At 41.3% G+C, this 20,438-nt stretch overlaps 1 protein-coding gene across 1 annotated transcript in view; it reads left to right on the top strand.

Moving 5' to 3' along the window:
* Positions 1-20,438, top strand: part of srfbp1 (serum response factor binding protein 1) — a 210,850-nt gene that overhangs the window by 59,704 nt on the left and 130,708 nt on the right. The window contains exons 2-3 of the mRNA XM_078214605.1: positions 13,772-13,860; positions 19,938-20,010. Coding sequence (XP_078070731.1) covers positions 13,772-13,860; positions 19,938-20,010 — 162 coding nt within the window. The remainder of the gene's footprint in view (positions 1-13,771; positions 13,861-19,937; positions 20,011-20,438) is intronic.

Here is a 20,438-nt window from a genome sequence, read left to right as displayed (position 1 = left end):
ATCCACTCTGCCCATGCCCCTCATACTCTTGTATACTTCCATCAGGTCGCCCCTCAACCTCCGTCGTTCCAGTGAGAACAAACCAAGTCTCTCCAACCTCTCCTCATAGCTAATGCCCTCCATATCAGGCAACATCCTGGTAAATCTTTTCTGTACCTTCTCCAAAGCCTCCACATCTTTCTGGTAGTGTGGCGACCAGAATTGAACACTATATTCCAAGTGCAGCCTAACTAAAGTTCTATAAAGCTGCAACATGACCTGCCAATTTTTAAACTCAATGCCACGGCCGATGAAGGCAAGCATGCTGTATGCCTTCTTGACTACCTTCTCCACCTGCATTGCCACTTTCAGTGACCTGTGTACCTGTACACCCAGATCCCTTTGCCTATCAATACTCCAAAGGGTTCTGCCATTTACTGTATATTTCCTATCTGTAGTAGACCTTCCAAAATGCATTACCTTACATTTGTCTGGATTAAACTCCATCTGCCATCTTTCCGCCCAAGTCTCCAACTGATCTATATCTTGCTGTATCCTCTGATGGTCCTCATCGCTATCCGCAAATCCACCAACCTTTGTGTCGTCCGCAAACTTACTAATCAAACCAGTTACATTTTCCTCCAATATATAGATTACAAACAGTAATGCTGTACTTGTGCTTATAAAACAAAACATGTTTCATTAAATTTTGAGCCAACCTTTACAAATGATTTCCAGTTGTCAAATAGGTTACCAAGAGTTGCCCGTGCATGCAATGTGTTTACCAATTGCTGAATCAATCCCATGAATGCTGTTTAACAAATGTCAAAAAATGAAGCAAGAAGAAAGTGGGGGTGGAAAGCACCAACTATCATTCTGATTTGCCATTATGTTACAAATAGCTTAGCAAGCAAGTTTTGCAAAATGTATGTGATATAAAGATCAAAGCACTCACGACGTTCTTTAAATCCTGAACATAATATTACAATATAGTATTGGTGATAATCTTTCTTGGTTAGTTGCAGTATCGTACGTGGTTTGCCTCGATCTTTTCTGCTACTGTAAATGTTTGTAGAGGTAATTGATAGCTTGCTGACCAGGATATTGTCTTTCAAACTCTTGAATTTTTACTTCATTGATTGCAAAGTGCCTTCGGATATTATGAAGTTGTGAAAGGTACTATCTGAATGCAAGTTTTTTTTTAGCTCCAATCACTATTCTGGTCATTTTTGCTAAATTCCTCAGTGAAATTTGAGAGGTCGAACTCATGCTCCCTAATGAGCAATGAACACTGCAAATTGTTCACTAGTTTGTTGAGGGCTAAGCAATCGTAAATCTCATCCATATAATGATTTCCAACAAGTGCCCTAATCAATATACAATGAGGTATAATGAAAAAAGACAGTTCTGATTTATTTTCCTTAAAAGAAAATGGAACCACCTGCCTATCCAAAAGAAGCAACCTAGATTTTAGTGAGCTGTTGAATATTTTAGTGAGTTGCAGGTTTTTTGGTTTTGGAATGAATGCGGCATCATTTGAACAATTTCCTGCTTATTCTATAGATATTTCCACACCTGTGGGTAATTTGCTGAAGATAAGAGGTTGTATTGCAATGAGGGAAGTTGAGAAGAGTGTTGGTGTAATGACACAAACTTGTTTGACTCTCATTTTCACTGAGATAAGTGTGTAATTGTTCCATTGCTGAGGATCATGGCATGTATGTCATCGTGGAGGATGGTGACAAAACTTCTGAGGGCAGCCAAATTTTGAGGAGGATACACCATAAGTTTATGTGGCTAACAAAATCAAAAGTTTTTATGAGGTCTGTAAAGGTCATGTTACGGTGCTGTTCCTTGTACGTTTTCTGAATTTGCTGCACAGTAAAACCATATCTGGGTGTCTCCTGATGGGCAAAAACCATACTGCGACTATGGAGGGAGTTCCTTGCCACTGAGAGGAAGGAGCTGATTGAGGAGAATAGAGTTTTTTTCTGATAGCTGGAAGACTCCTGTAGTTACTGCAGCCCTACTCGACCATGGAGCTTCAGTATGCAGATTGAACTTGTGAGATCCAGGTCATTGTTAACTCCTCCTCCGAAGCATATGAGAAAATGAATCTTTCTCAAAACATCCAGCAAACTGAGGTTTTCTTCCAACTACCTGCCACAGCATAACGCCTCCCCTCCACCAATAAAGATCTACAGCATGTACAGGAAAATGTAGATTATTTTCTGTATCTAGTAGGCCTCCTCTCCACAAAGGCAGACAGAGTTGATGAAATTCATTATTACCTCTAATGTGCCAACTCAATAGAAATGTAGACATAGAAACATTAGGAAGTATGAGCAGGCCATTCGGCCCTTTGAGCTTGCTCCATTATTTATTATGATCATGGCTGATCATCCAACACTAGCCTGATTCCACTCCCCACAATACATCATTTTGATCCCCTTTACCTCAAGAACTATATCTAACTCCTTCTTGAAAACATACAATGTTTTGGCCTCAATTACTTTCTGTGGTAGAGAATTCCACACGCTCACCAGCCTCTGGGTCAAGAAATTTCTCCTCAACTCAATCTTTACCCCATATCTTCAAGAGTATGACCCCTGATTTTGAATAGCCCTGTGATCAGGAACGTCCTTCCTGCAGCCAAATTAGGAAATATTTGAGAACCAAGCTCTTAAATCTGAGACGCTGGAGAAGTATCATCAGCAGTGCCAATGCAAAATCCTCCAAATCTGGTGGCAGGAAAGATGGACCAACAGCCACGTCTTCTCCAAAGTCAACTTGCCCAGCACTGAGATATTAATCACTAAAAACCAGCTCTGCTGGGCAGGACATGTTATCCGTATGCCTATCTCCAGACTCCCAAAGCAACTGCTCTACTTGGAGCTCGTTTGCAGCAGGAGATTTCCAGAAGGACAGCAGAAATGCTTTAGGGATGTCCTCAAAGCATCCGTAAAGAGATCAAATTTACCTATCAACTCGTGGCAGACCCTGACTGGTGATTGACCAAAAGAGGGAAGGCTCATTTGGGAAGGATATATTTAAACACATCATAAAACTTCGGGAATGTGCAGAGGTAAAGCCTGAAGGAGCGCACAAACCTTCAAACAACTCATCTACCCAGCCCTTCAAGCACCACCTGCCCCCCATTCTTGCAGTAACACAACCTTTTAATCTGAGCTAAACCTATTTCTGCAGCACTAACATTCAAACAATTTTGTGGTAAGAAAGCCAATGATTAATAGCAGATTGCAATTGGTGAGATTAAGTCCTCGAATTTCATATCTTAAAATATCCTCAGTAGAATAACTACAGAAATTCTGTGGTATATGTTGTAGAAATGGATAATGAAGCAACCTTGGAGTTTTGGCTTTGCAACTTATTATTAGTCAGAGTTTCATGTCATTAGGAAAAACACGTACCCACATAATTTTTTTAAAATGGATCCAAGTTAGGACTTGGTTTTTAAAAAATGGCTTATACCTGCATTTGACTACTTTCTAACCAGCATTTCTCAACGTAATTACTGCAGTTTATGTTATCTGTATCCCTGTATTTTTGCTTCTTTGAGCCTGGCCGAAATACCCCAGATGCTATAACATATTGCTGTTAGTTTTAGATCCCAACGCATCTTTGTGTCAGCTATGTTAAATGAACAGCTACTATCTCATTCCTTTGTCAACAGTGTTCCTTTGATGCTGTTACTCTGGAATACAAACTCATTCTTAACCACGTGTGGAACATTGACTAGCTTGAGGATATTTTACAAGTAATGTATGAAGCTCTAAAGGCAGTGCAATAGTTAAGCTGCTGGAGTTGATATGTTTTTATTACATAGTTTCAGTAGTTTGTGTACATGATCTATGTAACATCATGCTGCAATTCTGCTTACTTGAGAGGGCGTTTTTTTGCTGAAAAAAGTGGTATCTGGTGTTTCAGTGGAATTGTGAACTAATTGACTGTGACGTTCTGCAGCCATTGTGTTTAAAATATGCAACATAATAGATTTGAAAACACGCTCAGTGTGAATGTACAGATGTGTTTGTACAGCTGTGAAGTGTGGATTGATGACTTGACAGATCCAAATAGATTTTAAATGCAAACAACAATGGTTCCAGGATTATATTTCTTTGTATGGTAGAAAATATAAGATGAGTGAAAACAAATAAAGTTGAGCTGTAAAGGATTAAGTTCTAGGAAACTTTTCAGATTCCCATATATTGTAGCATTCCATTTGACTGTGTAATGGAATTCTGCTTCATTCCTATTTTTTGGCTTGTATTTTTACTGTAATCAATTACTGTACAGTACAAACAATACTGTTAGTCATCTGAATTTCAAGCATTTCAGAACTTAATGGAGAAAAAAAATCAATTCTTTTTTTAACTGATATTGCTGTGTAAATTTTAAACTTTCTCCAACCAGAATATGTAGAGTTGAATTTTGCTGCTTACCTGGCATTCCCACTGCCAGGCTGAAAGTGGGTGGTGATCCTGATTTGGAAGTGCCTGGACATGGACGGCATATTGCCAGCAGTGACCAATTAACAGGCCGCCCGCTGCCAGGACCATCATCCAATTAAGCATGGCAGTCTGATCTTAAGAGCTACTGGCCCAATCAGAGGGCTAGCGATTCCACGGACTCAGCAGCATCCATGCTCACAGTGGTCAACGCTAAGGCTGCAGTTCCAGGGTGAAGGTGCCTAAATGAACATGTCCCATTAAGAACAAGTGAGTATCTTTAAAGGGAAGCTGGAGCCTGGCAGTCAGACCCTCGAGGGGAAAATTGTGGAGGACTGATGATTGCTGAGAGGGTGGCCTTCACCAGGGGCGGCCATGGCCATTTGCTGCCCTTAATGTCCCTAAGACATGAAGAAATCATAAACCGTTTAACTTCGTTTATTTAAAAAGTGGAATTAAAGAATCCCTACAGTGCAGAAAAGAGGCCATTCAGCCCATCCAACCTGCCCCAACAACAATCCCCCACCCAGGCCCTATCCCCGTAGCCACCCTATTAATCCCCTTGACACTAAGCAGCAATTGAGCATAGCCAATCAACCTAACCGGCACATCTTTGGACTGTGGGAGGAAACCCATGCAGACACTGGGAGAACCTGCAAAGTGGTCCCCATGTGGTGAAAACAATAAAGGAGTCTCCTTCCTCAGTCTTGATCTAAAAATATGCCTTCCTCTTCAGTATCCTGTTTACAGTCAGTTTATTTTACTACTCTGGGATTAGGAACCTCCAGTATAAAGGCTGTGGATCCTCGCCATAAATTATTTAAAAATTTGAGGCCATTTGTAGCCATTTTTTGTATATCCTGATTACACTTTTATTATGTAATCGCATCAGTTGATTCTCCTCAGCAAAGAGTTACTTGTCTGGTTTCCCTTTTCTAATCAATAAAGAATGACTGATCCTCGGTCCTGAGCATCAGAAAATGCTCAGGAAGACCATGCACTAAAATCCGTGTATTAAAATTAGGAGGTTTATAAGGTTGTAATTTGTTGAGACGGTGTTTTAATTTTAAGCTGAAATAAAGAATGGTCATGCAACCTGTTCTGAAGTCTGTCTGACAGCAAGCCTGGGTCTTTGATGGTTAAAGATCAAAGAGGACCTAGATTAATGGGTAAAATGTGCAAGGTGTTTACAGTAGGAGATGATGTCAGTAGCCTGTGTACTAACAGTGGATAGTTTGAGTCTTTAGTGTTGAAAATGTTGGGTTGTAAACAACCGTGCTTTAAACTGTCCATTTACTTCCAAGAGAAAGATAGTTGGACTGTCAAGTATAACTAAATTAGCATTGCTACCTGGATACAATACCCATTTGATTCACATTGCCCTAGTTGTTGATTTTGAGACGGGAAGGATACAGTGGAAGGCATTTCAATGCCAGGTTACAGGTTTTCCTTTAATATCGCACACAGGTTAGTCTTCCAAGGTCCAGGAGAGGGAGAGCAACTAGAGACAGAAAATCTTTCTGGTTCATCATGCAGGAATATGAATGGAAGCCCATACTCTGATTGGATGAACTAAATTAATTGGGAGTTGAAACAAGATTTGCCTAGCTTTAGCTAGAGGGAGACGGTTCATGGAAAACTTGCATTGTGAATGACCACTCTGGAATTAAATGTTTCCAAGTTGGGAAAGGAAAAGGTGGGAAGTAAACCATCAGGAAGCAGGAATCATTTTGGACGGTGCTTGGGAGAATTGAATGTCCATTTAAAGGACAGTATAACATCTACCTGATGGTGTTTTTGGTTGTGTAAAAGTTTTGCTCTGTAGTTTAAAGTGTAAGCCAGCTGCAAAAATAGTGTTTAGTCAATAGTGTACTTAATTTATTTGTTATAGTAAACCTGAAATCTTGTCATGTTAAAGAGATTGGTCTCTCCGGAACTCGTAACACTTGAGATAGATCTGGATGCACTCCCTGGAAGAATGGTGGGAGCAGATTCAATGGTGACTGCAAAAAGAATTGGATATATACTTGAAGGAGAAAACGTTTCCATTTCAAGCCGGTACGGGAACAATGGGTGATTGGACTTCCTTTTGTACAATATCATATACTGATATTTGATTGTGATATATATACTTGACAGATTGAAACTTCAATTTGAGCGGGCAGTTTTGATGCAGATGGATACTATAGAGCCGTGGCAAATCAAGCAATCGGAACTAAAACAAGGGAAACATTATCTATTACATCAAAAAGGCAAGGCGGACTTGCTTCCATTTTAGTTACTATAGCAGTGCCTGAATCAAGGGATAACACTCTTCACTCAACATTTCGCTAGATTAGACAGCATAGCAGCATCCAGCAAAATAAAAATCAGTTCACGTGTGCTTCTAAGATGTTCCAAATGAGAACATCTATTCTTCAGAAATTGTTTACATGCTGACTGAAATGTATTAATTGTACCTTGGAAGATCTGACCCCTAATAGCTAACATGTAGGGTAAATGCAATCTATCCGAATCTGGTGGATATACCAAGTTAGGTGAGAAAGTAAAATGAGTAGGATGCCAAGAGGCTATAAAGGGATATAGATATGTCAGTAAGTGGACTATAACGTAGGCAAGTCTGAAGCTGTCAAATTTGGAAAGAAAATTGGAAAGAAGAACACTTTATAAATGGTGAGAGACTTGGCGATGTTGGTATTCGGAGGGGCCTGGATGTTGTTCTACAAGAATCATAGAAAGTGAATATGCAGGTACAGCAAGCAAGCAGGAAGAAAATGGCTAGTCTTTATTCTGTAAGTGTAAGGAAATGTTACTGCATTTATATAGGGACTTGATGAGGCCATTCCTGGAAAATTGTGTACAGTTTTGGTCTTGTTGCCAAGGAAGCGTATACCAACCTTGGAGGAAATGCACCAAAGGTTACAAGACTATTCCTGAGACAAGGGGATTGAACATTCCAAGAATTCTAGGATTGAGTTAGTTTCCCTTTTCAATTCAGGTCTGTCTCAAAAAAATACAAACTTTTGAAACTTATAGATCCCATCACAAGGGAACTTGTGATATTCCATGGGCCTTGCTACTCTTATCCTCTCAGGTGGTAGAGGTCACTTTGTTAGGTGTGAAACCTTGCCAGGTTGTTGCTGTGCATTTTGTGGATGGTGCACGCTTCAGCCATGGTGTGTGGCATTGGAGTGAGTGTTTAGGGTGACGGTTGACATGCCAGTCAATGGATTGCTTTGTCCTTGAAGTTGAGCTTCCTGAGTGTTGTTGGAGCTCCACTTATCCAGGCAAGGAAATAGTATTCTATCACACTCCTAATTAGTGACTTGCAGATGTTGGAGAGGCTTCGGGGAATCGGAAGGAGAGTTACTTACTGCCAAATTGTAAGCCTCAGACCTGCTCTTGAAGCCATGATATTTATGTGGTTTGTCCAGTACCCATCCAGCATTGACGGTGGAGGATTCAACAAAGGTAATGGTGTGGAATGTCAAGGAGCTGCTAGTAAGACTCGTTGGAAATGGTCATTGTTTGGAACCTAGATGGAAAATAACAGTCACATCAAATATCAGCTCAAACTTGAATGTTTTCCAGGCCTTGCTGTATGCATGCACACACTGATAAATTACATGATCTATTGCCAATAGAACTGAATGGACAAACAACCCCATTTCTGACACAATGATGGAGGCAAGCTCATTGATGAAGCAGCTGAAGATGGTGGCGCCTCGGAGAGTATCCTGAAGAATGCCTGCAGTGATGACTTGATGCTAACATGATTGGATCCAATAACAGCAACCATCTTCCTTTGTGGTTAATAAGACTCTAACCACAAGAGAGTTCCCCCTTTCATTGACTTCAACTTTATTAGGGCTCCATGATGCCAGACTCCTTGAAATTAAGGGCAGTCGTTCTCGCCTCACCTCAGGAATTTGGACCAAAGCTATAATGAGGTCTGGAGCTGAGTGGCATTTGCAAAAGTCGAACTGAGTACCAGTGAGCAGGTTGTGGGGATTGTATGCTGATTGCCAACACCCTCAATGATACCTTTCGTTGCTTTTGCTAATGATTGAGTGTTGACTGATTGTGATAATTGGCCTGATTGGATTTTTCCTGCTTTTTGTTGACAGGATGACTTTCGGCAATTTTCCACATTGTTAGGTAGATGCATTATTGTAGCTGTACTGGAGAGTTTAGCTAGAGGCTAATTTGAACAGTTATTCTAAATTTAACTCATTTTGGCTGTGTTTCCCAGGCCTTGGGGCACCCATCAACTTAAAACGAGATGTGAAGAGCTGAATCAATGAAATAAACATCTTTGCTGCTTGTGGATCAGGAGGAGCAGGAACCTATCACCCCAATCCCGCCCCCCGCAAAAAGCTTGGGAACATATTTGTTGATTGTAGCATCCTAAGGATTAAACTTAAACATATTTATCCAGAAATCTCTTCGTTCAGCACTATGTTTTGTGAGAGCCTTTGGCAATCTGTAAATTTTTATATTTTAAACTTCTGGTTCTTATCAACATGCTGTGGGGGAGGGGTGGTGTGGTTGTAGCTAACAATTTTTCAGCCATATTTATTTATTAGTGTCACAAGTAGGCCTACATTAACACTGCAATGAAGTTACTGTGAAAATCCCCGAGTCACCATACTCTGGCGCCTGTTCGGGTATACCAAGGGAGAATTTAGCATGGCCAATGCACCTAACCAGCACATCTTTTGGACTGTGGGAGGAAACCAGAGCACCCAGAGGAAACCGATGCAGACACGAGGAGAACGTGCAGACTCTGCACAGACCGCACGTGACCCAAGCCGGGAATCAAACCTGGGTCCCTGGTGCTGTGAGGCAGCAGTACTAACCACTGTGCCATAAGGGTAGCTTAACCTAAAAAGCAGTTAAAACTCGCGCGCACGCACATGCTATGACAATATGGAGTCCAGATTTTTTTTAAATTAGAAATTGTCTATCAAGTAATATATACAAAATGTGCATTACTTGTACAGAAGGAGAATGGTGTGGGCAATGGATTTGACACTCACCTTTTACCTCGGGGACCAGGCCCCCAAGGCTAACTCACTCTTTCAGCTAACTCAGCACACACCAGGAATCAAAATTAGAGCCACTATTGTGTTTATCAACTTGGTCATCGTGGGAACTAAATCAGCAACAATTTTGATTTGTCCGTGGTTGCCTCACAAAGATTACTTTGGAACATTTTGCTTTTAGGAATCATCAAAGTCAAGGATACATTCATATGAAATATAAGGTGCAAAATAAAGTTGCAATTGAATATTTTGTATGTGTATCTAGCCCTGATCTTCTGTTTTCAATTAATGACCGGAATCGGAGTGCTAACAGAATTTTAACAAGGCAAACGTAGACCACCAAATTACCCCACAAGGTTAAATGTTGTAAAGCACTTTTTTATATGAAGGGCATGTCAGTTCAGTTGATGTGTTTGTACTCTTGCCTGTGAATCAGAAGATTGTGAATGGAAGGTCCCCTATGATTTGAGCATATAATCTGGATTAACGTTTCAACGTTGTCTTTTGGGTGAGATGTTAAACTGAAGCCTTGTTCTTATGTATTCAAATGAGGAACAAACGATTCGGATTAAAGTTTATTTATTAGTCACGAGTAAGGCTTACATTAACACTGCAATGAAGTTACTCTGAAGTTCCCCTAGTTGCCACAGTCTGGCGCCTGTTGGGGTCAGTGCACCCAACCAGCACGTCTTTCAGAATGTGGGAGGAAACTGGAGCACCCGGAAGAAACCCACTCAGACACGGGGAGAACATGCAAACTCCACAGTGACCCAAGCCGGGAATTGAACCCGGGTCCCTGGTGCTGTGAAACAGTAGTGCTAACCACTGTGCTACCGTGCCATCTCAGCTAAGGGTTCCTCCTTAAATGGGTGGTCATTTAATGTACTGTTTCTGAATTTTTTCTGCATACTTTGGTTGCTGCTTTCACATAAATAGAAAGTATAGCTAGACTTCTAAGTATTTCATTATCTCCCTTAAGTTATTTTGGGATTGTGGAGCATGTGAAAGGCTACCGTATCGATGCAACATTGAGTATGAAAACTAACTGTTATCATTGGATTTACAGAACTGCTAATGCCAACTTAAAGTTACTTAACCTTTTTCAATGGCATGATATGACATTGGGTGCACGGTTGACAGTGAATTTGGACAGTACTTTCCATTCATACAACAGCAGGATCAACTGCCCCTGATCCCATCCTCTCTGTTCCCTTTCATATTATTCTCTCTCCATGTTTCCTCTTGCTTTCATTCACACTCTTCAGTGTTAGGTTGAAGATGTGATTTTCTTGCAGATGACAGCTTAGATTTAGATTACCATCTAATCATAGGGGATGCCAAACTGAAATGTGCCTCTTCTAAGCATCCAGAGCCCAGGACAGTAATTTAAATATTCCCACTCTATTTGTTGGCAAGCAGCCTTCCTTTATGCAAAGGAATTCTCTTCCAGCAATTCTCACTGGACAGAGAGAATAGTGATCACATTTGACAAAGTTGTCTTGATAAGTCTGATTCTTGGCTTGCTTGCCCTATTGGGAAGAGCTAATTTATATCCCCTGCCAATGTGGAAGAATTTCTTCAGCTGAGTGGTAGCATCTGATATTCAGTCCTGCTGTGAAATGGCAGAGATTAGGATTCAAAAAATTCAAAGAAGCAGTGGTGAAAATGGTGTTGGGTGAAAGAAAATCTCCCCATACCCTGATCTCTGATTCTGTACTTTATAGGAATTGGTTGCAGTTGGACAGCTATGGGAAGCTGGTGGTTTGGGGGTGGTGGAGGTGGTTTGATTTGATTTATTATTGTCACATATTAGCATACAGTGAAAAGTATTGTTTCTTGCACACTATACAGCCAAAGCATACCGTCCATAGAGATGGAAAGGAGAGAGTGCAGAATGTAGTATTACAATCATAGCTAGGGGGGGGTAGAGAAAGATCAATTTAATGCAGGGTAGGTCCATTCAAAAGTCTGATGGCAGCAGGGAAGAAGCTGTTCTTGATTGGTACATGACCTCAGACTTTTGAATCTTTTTCCCGCGGAAGAAGGTGGACGGAGGTATGTCCATGGTACATGGGGTCCTTGATTATGCTGGTTGCTTTTCTGAGGCAGTGGGAAGTGTAGACAGTGTAATTGCGTGGGAGACTGGTTTGCGTGATGGGCTAGGCTTCATTCATGACCCCTTGTAGTTTTTTGGGGTCTTGGACAGCGCAGAAGCCATACCAAGCTGTGCTACAACCAGAAAGAATGCTTTCTACTGGGCATCTGTAAAAGTTAGTGAGAGTTGTAATGGACATGCCAAATTTCCTCAGCCTTCTGAGAAAGTAGAGGCATTGGTAGGCTTTCTTAACTATAGCGTCAACATGAAGGGATCAGGACAGGTTGTTGGTGATCTGGACGCCAAGAAACTTGAAGCTCTTGACCATTTCCAATTCGTGGTGGGTACCTTTTATTCTGCATTATATGGCTGGTTGAATTTTTCCTGTTTTCCATTTGGGAATTACTTTGGATGACATATATTGCGACTTCATTGCCTACCCAGCACAGGTTGCAGACTTGAAGGGTAGAAAATAACTTGTATAGAATATCAAATGCATTGCGCAATTAAATCTTAAATCTGGGTAATCAACTATGCATCTTCTTGCAACTTTTTGTTGTTGGCTAGTTTACCAAGATTAAAGTAACATTTTGTAACTTGAAAACTGTGAAGGCCAGAAGCTAATTCCTTTTTACCTTTAGAGTATGGTCATTTGCATTTAAAATGTTTTTGATGCAAATAGTTTTAAAATGTTGGCCGAGTCATCATGTGACCATAAGTGTGTGGATTTCCCATCACTTTGCTCATGTAAAGTTGAAAGAACATGAGTTTTCTACCATGTAATATAAAATGTAATTTTCTCTCTCAACAGTGGAACTGTTTTCAGTTGGCCTGACCCTACCAATAACATGAAATATGCACCGTAGTATTTATAGTCCACAGAGTCTAATTTCTCTGGGGGAAAAAAACACAGGCCAGAATTTTCCAGTCCCCCTGCAGTGGCTTCTCCCACGGTGGGGCTAGCGAGCCATTCAAATCTCCTTTCACGTTGGCAGGACCAGAAGATCCAGCTGACAGAACTGGAAGATCCTGGTGGCTTGAGGCATTGGCTGGAAAATTTCCTGCCCTGGGGTCAGTGTTGAATGTGAGATAGCATTAATATTTTAGGTGAGAAGAAAATTGAAATACAAGAGTGCCATTCGTAAGACACTAGATACAAGGTTAAACCGATAACAAGAATAAATGTGTTTAGTTAAAATGAACAGATGCTTACACTATTCACTGCAACAAATATTCCCACTTGGAGAATTTAAGATTATAATCAATTATGTATTTTACTGTTGTGTGGATGAAACTTGATAGGGTAATAAGTATATGGGTTTCAAATATTTACAGACATAGGTGTCTGCATTACTTTGATATATTCAAAATGTAACGAACAATTTACTGTGAAGATAACTTGTAATTATATGGTGCCTTTTAATATAAAGAAATGTCCCAAGCTGCTTCACAACTAGACATAAGAATACTGACATAAGAACAGGAAGGAGGGAATTAGGAGAGGTAAGCAAATGCTTGGTCTAAGAAATTAGTTTTTGAGATAGATTTTAAAGGTGGGAAAAGGTGAAAAGACTCAGCACCAATGCTGGTGGAAAGGCTTAGCAGCAAAAAATCTTGGCTAAATTATAACTGAAGCCTAGTGATGTGAACTAAATTATGTGGTTTTGTTTACTTAATGTCCTTTCATATGAATGATATTTCTGTTGATTGGATCAGCCACTCTAAAACAACCTAAGATTTTAAGTGGCTGAATCCTTGGGAAACAAATTTATGTCTGATTGAAGACTCGCGCACGATGTTTGAAACTTTACGGCAAAGTTAGAATTTCTAATTCTATATTTGACAGTAACTTTAAGAAATGTATAAGTGCACAAAATAATTTTATTAACTTTTGAACTTGTGCTCTGCATTTTGAAATAGAAGATCCAAGAATAACATTAAAACATAACTGGATAGGCATGCTTATGCCTACAAAGCCTGTTTCTTTTTAGCCATTAGAAAGGTTCTTGGAATTTGGCCTGGTAAAATTCTATTTGATACCAAAGTATAAACTGTTGCATTTAATAGCTATTGTGAATGTTCAGACATAGAGAAAAAAAAAATCAGACAAGTTTGCATTCTTCAGTTCTATAATTGCTTGGAAATGTTTGAAGATATTAACAAAATCATCTTATCATTTCTAGGTTGTTAAATTGAGAAAAGATGTCAAAAAAGCAAGAACTTTAATCATCCGGAAACTGACGAGAAACATTGCCCAGCTGAAAACTAAAAAGTTGGTATCTGAAGTGTTCCTTTTTTATTATTTGAAACTCAGTAACCCTGATACTTGCAAGAAAGTGGGGAGATTGCAGGGAAAAAGCATGGCAGTACAGGAGAAATCCGCCAAAGCCAGGAATGTGGAGATCCATCTGGCTGCAGGGAGAAAAATCCAATCCTTGGAGATGGTGGAAATCAGGAGCGAATCACAGGGAAGACTGCAGATCGGATTTGGGCGAGGGTGGAGTGAGTCGTTGAACAGGGAAGGGGGAGGTTGGTTGTCATCAGCAGATGGAAACTATATATTTCCTTATATAACCAGCATCAGATAGCTGGTTAAGCTAATTGAAAAAACAATTATGGCCCTGCGTGGCAACTACCTGATTCTCTCTCCACTGTGGTAGCCTGGCAGATATTGGGATTTTTTAATTTGAAAACTGTTAAGAGGGTGCCTCAAGATGGAGGTGCGCTCTGTCTCCTTTACCTCCATGTTGGAGGACCTCCTTTTGGCCCTCTAGCTTTGAGAGTCTATCCACCATCCTAATTGGATGACAAACGTGTCCTCTTGCCACTAATTGGCCATTTTGGGCAAAATCTATGTTGGGTGACTGCCCCTGATGTAGTCCGTGGTCAGGGTCCCATCTGACCTCTGTGTATGGTTCCTGACTCCAAAAGCAAAATCTTGCCAAGGATTGAGGTTGTATGTAAAAGATCAAACATTTGGAGAGAGAACAGTTGCATTTATATTTACTTGTCTGAAGTGTTTTACAGCCGCTGAAGGACTACATATTGAACATGTAAGCTTTTCAGCTTTTACTCACTTCTGCAGCTAATATACTAAAATGTAGAACTAGGTTGAAATGGTTTAATAAGGAAAATACTGTGGATGCTGGAACCTGAAACCAGACCAGAGGATGCTGGAAAAACTTAACATATCTGGCAACATCTGCAAAGAGAGAAAGCAGAGTTCAGGTTTTGAGCCCTTTTGGCTTTGTCAAAACTGAGAAAGAGATTGTGTTAGATATTAAAATATAGCTGCGAGAGACTGCAACAAGACGTAGCAACTTTAAGAGCAAAAGACAGATGGCCTGGTGTGTTTGGTGGTGGGCGGGGGGAGGGGGGGTGCAATCAGGCACTACGTGTGTGGGATACTTTAAAAAGGGGGTTTAAAATTAAGGACGATGGTCATAATCTATAGCTACCAAACTCAGTGTTGTGTCCTGGGCTGCAACGTGCCCAACCAGAAGGTGAAATGCTGCTCCTCCAGCTGGCGCCAGGCTTAACTGAGGCATCACAGCAGGCTAAAGATGGATGTGTGGGCATGAGAGCAAGGTGCTGGGTTAAAATGTCACGCGACAGGAAGGTTGGGGTCACGCTTGCAGACTGATTGATTTAAGATGATTTAGCTGAAATTAGTAATATATCTGGATTGTTAACTGAGAATCCACACTTTCCAGAATTTTTTTTCTCAAGATGCAATTTTGTATCCCTTTCACTGTTAGCCATGGAAGCGCTGGTACCTTTATGTCAGAAGGCTGTGAATTCATGCCCCAATGGGCTGACATTTCGGTGCAGTACTGAGGGCTGCAGCACTGTTGAAGGTGTTGTCTTTTGAATGAGTCACTAAACTGAGTACTATTTTCCCTCTTGAAAAGTCCTGTGGCACTTTTTTCAAATTAGAGGAGTTCACCCAGATGTCAGACTGACATTTGTCCCTCAATCAACGTATTATCTGAGCATATTCTTTCTGTGACCTTGCTTTACACAAACTGTCTGCCATGTTTCTTGCATTGCAACAGTGGCTACATTTCAAAAGTATTTCATTGACTTTTTTATTTCTCGGAATGCGAGTGTCATAGGAATGATGAGAATTTATTGCCCATCCCTAATTGCCTTTGAGAAGGTGGTGGTTAGCCACGGTGGCACAGTGGTTAGCATTCTGCCTCACAGCACCAGGGACCCGGGTTCAATTCCCGGTTTGGTCACTGTCTGTGTGGAGTTTGCACATTCTCCCCGTGTCTGCATGAGTTTCCTCCGGGTGCTCCGGATTCCTTCCACACTCCAAAGATGTGCAGGTTAGGTGAATTGGCCATGCTAAATTCTCCCTCAGTGTACCCGAGCAGGTGCCGAAGTGTGGTGACTAGGGGATTTTCACAGTAACTTCACTGCAGTGTGAATGTAAGCCTACTTGTGACTAATAAATAAACTTTAACTTTTCAATAGTTGTGTTGGTTGTCCTCCAGTGGCCTTTAGCACAAGGATGACTCAGAGGGTGGTGAATCTTTGGAATTCTCTAACCCAAAGGGCTATGCTGGTTCAGTCATTCGGGTATGTTCAAGACATGCATTTCTTCTTGTTAAAAGCATAAAAGAATACTGAGATATTGTTGGCAAATGATGTTGAAATAGAAAATCAGCCATTAACTGGGTTGAAGGGCTAAATAGGCTACTCCTCCTATTTCTTATGTACCTGTCATCCTCCAGAATGATGTTCTCCGAGTATTAGTATGTGCTGCGCAGACTGAGGAAAAGTTAAGGGCTGGAGATTGCATAGCTGCCTATTATGTGGAGGAAGACAAATCAAAACTAACATTGATTGCTCGATTGTATCCATTCTCAGAAACAAGGAGAAGTTGAGGCTGCAGGCACCACTGCCACCTTCATAGCTTTGGTGCGAATGAGGAGAAGAAGAGCCCGTTGCCATTTGAAGCAGCTCAGGGAAGCCTGTAACTCTGGGGAACTCTGAGCCTGCAGGAAGACCCAGATGCGGACGAGGAGGAACCAAATCCACAAAGAAATTTGGCACAACCAAGGATCTATAGAAGATGCAGTTTATACATAGAGATGAGCAAAAGACAGTGCTGCAGATGCCTTCACTTGTCTATGGAGTGGTGGATCATATTTGCCACATTCTTGATGGGGAAATTGCGTTGCACCAAGTTGGAGGGCATCCAATGCCATTTGGTCTTAAGGTTATCGCCGCACTCAACGTTTTTGTCAGCAGATCCTTCCAGGGCTCCACTGGAGACCTTTAGCAGAATCTCGCAATCAGCGACAAATAAAAGCATGAGGTGACTCGTGCCCTTTTCAATAAAGCTCACCATTACATGCAGTTCTACATGGATGAGGCAATCAAGGCAGTCAGAACTATGGGGTCGCTCCAATCTCAGGCTTTGTGAAAGTGCAGGGTGCCATCAACTGTGCACATATGGTTTTGAGAGCTCCCTGGCAGCAATCTGAGATTCATTAATAGAAAACAATTTCACTCTGAACGTCCAATTAATCTGTGGTCACAGAAGGCTGATCATGTGTGCTTTTTGCTTGGTATCCTGGGAACTCTCACAACTCTTGCATCTTGGGTCACCTGTAGTTGCTATAGATCTTTAAGGACCCATGATGTTTAGAGGTTTGGCTCCTCAGTGATCAGGAGTAAACCCCCCCCTCCCCAAAAGGATGTGGCGAATGACACTTGTTCAGAGCCCATAGATTGCAGCTGAGGAGAGACACAGTGCTGCACATTCAGTCACAAGGCAGATTATTGACCTTTTAAAGATGCATTTCAGATTCTGGACCGATTAGTCTGGGCTCTCCAAAACTCACCACAGGTCATGTCCCACATCATTGTTGTTTACTGTACTCTGCACGACCTAGTGCTGCAAAGGGGAATATTTTGCCATGGGGAGACATGGAGGATCTACACGTCTCATCAAATGAGGAGGACGTTGAAGGGATGAATTTCAAGAGGGTGATGAGTAGGACAAACCACCTGCCATCCTTCCCATGGAGAATTCAATATGCTTGCATGCAGGAGCCACGGCATCAGACAGAATGTGGGCAGACTCATCCATTCTTCATTCCATTTGGTGAAAGCCTCTGACAACTCTGCCTAATATTTCCCTGCCTGTCTTTGCATCTCCAACATTTCTTTCCAGGCCGATTCCAGAGGCTTATCATCAGACTCTACAGGGGCCAGGTCTCTTCCAGTCCTTCAGGTGTCAGAGGCCTCGGCTGTCACTGCCTCCACCAGCTGTGCACTTGTGTCTGTGAAATGATTGCCAGATTGTGTGAACTCAAGCTTACTCTTGAACTAGGATCCACCAAGGTGTGAGTCTGTGTTGGTGGAAGGTGCAGGTGAATGCAGTGACCAATCTTGTTCAGATGGGTCTTCAGCATACTCATCTAAGTAACCTGGGGATGGTGCTGAAACGCTTGCTGGAGCTCTTCCTCTGCCTTTTCTTGCTGTTGGCTGGGATAAAGAGAAGAGATAATTAGTGATTGACTGGGAAAGCACCCTCACTATAGATCACTCACAGTCATTGTCCACATGTTGTCGATGTATCCTGCATGGAGATTCATAGCTTTGTTGGAATTGGGGAGGGGTGGTGGACAGAACCCGACTTCATCTCCCATGCAGGAATGATCTCTATCTTTTCCTGCAAGCTCTGCTGTGTGGTCCTCGTGGAAGGAGAGAATCCGCAGCTCTGGGGTTCCCTCCTCTGATCTTCGATCTTTCCCACTGATATGGGTGAGCCCTGGATAAAAAGGACAGGTGAATTAACTCTGAGCACTACGGATGAAAGAGCAGCTCAGAAGCATGTCATGCGTGCTGAGTCCTCCCCATTAAGGAATGAAGATGCTGTTTGTGCAGAATCTTGCACGAGATGGTGAGCTTTGGCTGGTAGAGTTCACTTCTGATGTCCCATATGCTGGTAGTGTGTGACATCCCTGTGGACTCTAACCCATATGAGTGTGAGTTTGAGGGAAAAAGTTCACTTTCACTGGCAGAGCACATCAGATCGTTCTTTTCTTGCATTGCTAGGCAGTCATTTTCTGTGTGCCATGAGTGCTCACTCCCCTGACAACCTCCTCCCAGGCTGATGTGGTCAGGTGGGAGTGGGTGGATCTCCAACTCCTATTCCTCAGAGGTCCTCCTGTCTTTCCTGGATAGCATAAAGGTTTTGTTTTGTTTGGTGATGCAGAAGTTCACAACACACCTGGCCTGCAATGAGGTAACAGCAAGGAGGTAACAGCAAGGCAGAGGAATTCAACAAGCTACTCACTTACAATGAAAAGTGGAAGATCAGGCGTGAATGTTCGCACTGCCATCCAGCAGGAATCACGCCAACTTTGCCACCCATCACTGCAATTAATCTCCAAGTAAAAAATTCAGTCCTTGGTGTTTAATGTTCTGTAGTGTTTCCTTTGTCTGCCCTCTATTGTACCATAAAAACATAAATATTTACCTTACATGATGGACTTTTTAAAAAATGATGTAACAGTATAACAGACCTGGCCAGTGGTTCCTAAATCTTTTGATGCCAGGTCCAAAAACCCCAAATTTTCCCATTTGGATTTTGCTTCACTTTGGATTTACCCATCAGACAAACTTAGAATGTTGTCATGCAGCACATCATTGTTGAAATTGAATACTGTTTTGTAGCAATCAAGTTCAGGTCTGTTTCAAGGTTTAGTATTAGAAAGTAGTTCCACAGGACAGCCAAGAGATTTTTTTCTTGTATAGCTTTTTTCTTGTACACACTTTCAACAATTTGTTGGGGAAATTGCAGACATGAACTGATGCTAGACCTTTCTGTGAGTTTGTAACTTCATGTTGTCCTAAAGAACATTGGCGCTTCATTGTGCTGTGCAACCAACCTACTCAAACAACCTTTGGTACCTTGGGACTTTTTTGGGGGGAAAATTAATTATTAAAAATTAATTGCTTTGCTGAGTGTTATGGCAGTTGACTGGATGACTGCAAGATTAGTACATGATTCTGTTGTGATTAAAAAAATTTTAATTAAGAAGTACTGGTAGCATTCTGACCTTACAGAAAATAACTTAAATTACCAATTGTGATATTGATGTGAAAACAGAAAATGCTAGATAACCTCATCAGGTCTGGCAGCATCTGTGGAGAGAAACAGAATTAACGCTTTAGATCTAATTGATCCTTCTACAGTACTATGATATTGATGCATTTGTTTGTTTCTTGTGGAATGAAAATCTGAGTAGCAGAATATAATGCTGTTTAATTGAGACAACATAATTCTACCCAAACTGAAGTTACGTCTTATTCACGGTGTGTCTGCAGGGGAACAGAAGATGCCATCTTGAAGAATTTGCGACGTGCGGAAAGACTGTTAGAAGAAATCCACACAATGAAGGTATTGCTTACTACATTCCTGTAGAAAAATATTGTGAAGCGCCTCTGCTCTCGCCTTCCCACTCCACCACACTCCGCATCTGGGAGGCAGCAATGTTTTTTCATGACTGGTCAAACATATTAGTTCAAAGATACTCAGCAAACAATTTTTTTTTCAGAAGTTTGCAAGATGGTTATTAGTGGTGTTCAGATGTAAAGGGATTTTTAAAATCTACTTGTACAACTCAAAATAAGCACCATAGCAGAAGGAAATCACCTTAAATAAATGCTTGAAAGCTGTTTGGAAAAGATCTGGAATGTTCAAAATCCAGTCTCGTTTTTGTGCCATTTTCTTTTTCGCTTGTTGGTACAGTACATATCAAGGGAATGGGGCAATTTAAACCCCATGTTAACAGCCAAATTGAGTGCTCAGTTGTGAGAATTAGTGTC

Source organism: Mustelus asterias, chromosome 6, assembly GCF_964213995.1.
Source record: "Mustelus asterias chromosome 6, sMusAst1.hap1.1, whole genome shotgun sequence".
NCBI lineage: Eukaryota > Metazoa > Chordata > Chondrichthyes > Carcharhiniformes > Triakidae > Mustelus > Mustelus asterias.
The sequence above is the reverse complement of the archived record's forward strand: the minus strand, read 5'-3'. Positions and strand labels throughout refer to the sequence as shown.